The sequence below is a fragment of the Oncorhynchus tshawytscha genome, linkage group LG14 (genome assembly GCF_018296145.1).
Source record: "Oncorhynchus tshawytscha isolate Ot180627B linkage group LG14, Otsh_v2.0, whole genome shotgun sequence".
In the NCBI taxonomy this organism is placed as follows: domain Eukaryota; kingdom Metazoa; phylum Chordata; class Actinopteri; order Salmoniformes; family Salmonidae; genus Oncorhynchus; species Oncorhynchus tshawytscha.
Genome location: NC_056442.1, coordinates 10665830 through 10669318, shown reverse-complemented (window position 1 = coordinate 10669318; position 3489 = coordinate 10665830). Strand labels below are relative to the sequence as shown.

At 40.6% G+C, this 3489-nt stretch overlaps 1 protein-coding gene across 1 annotated transcript; it reads left to right on the top strand.

The window, feature by feature from the left end:
• Nucleotides 1–506: 506 nt before the first annotated feature.
• On the top strand, nucleotides 507–3285 carry pnpla4 (patatin-like phospholipase domain containing 4). The gene is made up of 7 exons (XM_024445761.2): nucleotides 507–654; nucleotides 1000–1187; nucleotides 1306–1400; nucleotides 2120–2255; nucleotides 2516–2581; nucleotides 2705–2857; nucleotides 3035–3285. The coding sequence occupies exons 2-7, from the start codon at nucleotides 1002–1004 to the stop codon at nucleotides 3164–3166; spliced, it is 768 nt and encodes a 255-aa protein (XP_024301529.1). The 5' UTR covers nucleotides 507–654; nucleotides 1000–1001; the 3' UTR covers nucleotides 3167–3285.
• Nucleotides 3286–3489: the final 204 nt, after the last annotated feature.

Below are 3489 nucleotides of genomic sequence, written 5' to 3'. Positions count from 1 at the left end.
TACTTTGATGCTAATACTATTTTCGAATCTGAGAGTAAATTGAGCCGAATATATTGATAAAAGTCACCTTGTCAGAGAGAGATTTACAGAGTTATCAAAACGTCACGCCAGGGAAAGCCATGAAACAAATACCTTGTTTGAAGTGGTTCTAAAATCCTCTATGGAAAATAAATCTGTTTTTGCTGGGTTTATGACTTGTCCACTGTGGGGCTAGAGTTTTAAGAGTGTTTAACTTTTTAAAGTCATAAAGTGTAAATGCGTGGCTCGCAACGGGCCCAAGACCGCAGCGTGTTTGCCTGAAGCCGGAACACATGCGCTGGAAGATACCGGGACAAATATGCATTATTGTAGCTCAGCTGCTTCTATAGATGTGAAGGTATAATTTGTTCAGTAGACATTTCACTTTTTATTGCACAAACACAAACCAGACCATGTATCCCAATGTTTTCTTACAGGTTTAGTCAATTTCACCGTATTTGAACGGATAGTTTTGTAAATCGTTGTAGGCTTTTATTTTGAAACAGCGCGGAAAACCCGGAAGTAAAGCACGGATCTAGCACTTCTTTACATTGTCATCGTATTTGTAAAGCAGTGCAGAATAAGCAGTTTTAGTTTACTGCAATTGTCTCTAAAACCGTAATCCCACCATAAACGGTAAGGAAGCTTTTTTTTCATGTGTGTGTAGATAAACCTTGAATGCTACACTTGTTATGAACGTGCAGGGGGACTTGTAGTTTACAGTATTAGTTCGACTGCCTCTGTAATGAGTGAATAAGCCTACTACGTATGTTGTTCAGCCTAGCCTACTACCGTTTCCCACATCAGATTTACTAGTGCTGCCTACCCCATGCAGTTATCTAGCTACGAAATTCCACTGTGCTAATATGAATTTGATTAGGCTTTTACACGATATTTCACTGGTGAAGTTACAGTAGCTATGTTTGTCAATCAACCTCATAGTTTATTCAATTAATAATGCTATCTATGTTCTCTTTATAGAGATGACAGTGCCAGTGGTGAACCTTTCTTTTGCTGCGTGTGGATTCCTGGGTATCTACCAACTGGGTGCATGTGGAGCCATCCTGAGACATGGAGACAAGCTGGTGAGCTCTCTCAGGGCATGTGCTGGGGCATCTGCTGGAGCTCTGGTGGCTGCAGTGATGGTCACTGCTCCAGACAAACTACAGGTAAGATAGTAAGGTCTTCATCATCATCATCAGCCTATTCTTCTTTCTTCTTTTCCTTGTACATTTTTGTTGTGTTTAGGCCTACTGCTGGTTGATGCATTTGGTCTTTTTCCAATAGAGTGTCAAAGAATTTACCTTCAGATTTGCAAAAGATGTCAGAAGCCAGAGGTTTGGAGCTGTGACTCCTGGATATAACTTCATGCTTACACTCAGGTAGTCACTAACTCTGAGAGAGCTATACACTGAATATACCAAGATTAGGAACACCATAGTATTGAGCTGCACCCCCCTCTACAAGTTGTCGAAAGCATAGCCCATGTTGACTACAGTGCTTCTCACAGTTGTGTCAAGTTTCATGTCCTTTAGGTGGCAAAAAAAATCCATCTTTAACCGGTCTCCTCCCCTTCATCTACACCGATTGAGGTGGATTTAATAAGTGACATCAATAAGGGATCATGGCTTTCACCTGGATTCACCTGGTCAGTCTTATGGAATGGAAAGAGCAGGTGTTCTTAATGTGTTGTATACTCAGTGTATAGAACAGTCATATTCAGATGCATATGCACACATAGTTAGACAGGCGGAAACACAGAGAGACAGTTGGTTGGGTTGAATGGGAACAAGTGTTCATAATGCTTTGGACACTGTGTATTTCTTTGCGTTAAAGCCACGTCTAGATAACTGGGTGTGTCAATCATTTTTTCATTTGTAACACCTTTGTAATAAATGGAGCTATTCATTTGTGGGAGTAAATTCAACCTAAGGCTATAGAACTGAACAATGGTTGCGTTTGTATCTTCATTAAGTGCACGCATTACACAGCCTAACAGATCGTGTAATAAGTGCGTGTTTTATTATAGAGCCGTATAGTGTTGTTAAATTCATTATTAAAAACATGACAAAAAAAGCATCTGTCCCTTTGTTCTCCCCAGGGAGGGAATCGAGGAGTTTCTGCCTGGCGATGCCCACATTAAAGCAGGCAATCGCCTTCACATCTCTATAACACATTCAAAAAGTGGCAAGAACACCATCGTGTCCAGCTTTGCCTCCAGGGAGGACCTCATAAAGGTAGCCGGCCACAAGCCTGAGCAGATTATGTTACTGTACCTTGGCTTTAACACAAAATGTTGTCGCAAATGTTTGAGGAGCATGGCCATTGTTTTCCCCCTGATACACTGCATTGTTGGGTCAGTTCTGTGTTTTAGCCAGTCAAGTGACAGAGCAATGCATATCTAACAATATGTGTGGGTCGAGGAACCTTTACAAATCTCTTTCACTACATATTTTAGGATTAGGTCTGACCTAGCCTTTGCTTCTTTTAATTGAAGGCACTCTTGGCCAGTAGTTTTGTGCCCGTCTATGCTGGAATCAAACCGGTGGAATGGCAAGGACAGGTAATAACTTGAACTGCATCTCAAACTCAACCCATGGATGTTATCCTTTACGAGCTTACTGTTGCTTTTTGTTTGTTTATAACTGAAAATCTATCAACTCTAACTGTAACACACATCCTTCAGAAATGGATTGACGGGGGATTCACGGATAGTCTCCCCATCCTGCCAGAGGGACGTACCATCACAGTCTCCCCCTTCGCAGGTCCCCAAGACATCTGCCCAAAACACAGAGGGCTCATGAACCTCCACCTCAAACTGGCCAACATGGACGTAATGGTGAGTATGATCACTGTTTGATTACATGTTCACAGGGATACAGACAGTACACATCTTCAACAAGTGTGTATTGCATTCATTGTATGGTTTTGCACATCATTTTGCCTGGACAGTTCTTTTGCAGTATTTAAAATTGCTTTGATTTTGTTGATGTTTTGTGTTGTTTTTATCCCTCAGTTTTCCAAGGAGAACATCATCAGGTTAAACCAGTCCTTATTCCCTCCGTTAGAGGAAAGGATGAACCAGTATTGTAAAGAGGGTCATGACGATGCAGTGAGGTTTCTGAAGATCGAAAACTGGATCCAGTAGTGTTGTATTTCAATTGAGTATTCTTTTTATTATAGTGTTTTTTCTTGTAAATATGGTGTAATCACATTAATTATTTTAGATTTTAAAGTGTGTAAAATAAAGAAAATACAATAATTCAAGTCAAATGTATAATTTTCTCTTTGCAAATCCACTGTAGCCCATGAAATCAACAGTAATAGCTACTCTATAATCCGAGGAGACGTTGGAATATCAGCCAACTGCATGTAACTATATATCTCATGTGAGGTAACTAGGTGAAAATCAGTCTTTGAACACGCCTCACCATCAATTTCCAGCAGCGATCCATTACCCCTGAGCCAGTA

Excerpts from the sequence above, each read along its gene's own strand:
- pnpla4 (XM_024445761.2), top strand. The coding sequence starts at position 1,002 with ATGACAGTGCCAGTGGTGAACCTTTCTTTTGCTGCGTGTGGATTCCTG. Across the intron at positions 2,256-2,515 it reads CCAGGGAGGACCTCATAAAG|GCACTCTTGGCCAGTAGTTT; the intron begins GTAGCCGGCCAC and ends TTTTAATTGAAG. Across the intron at positions 2,858-3,034 it reads TGGCCAACATGGACGTAATG|TTTTCCAAGGAGAACATCAT; the intron begins GTGAGTATGATC and ends TTTATCCCTCAG.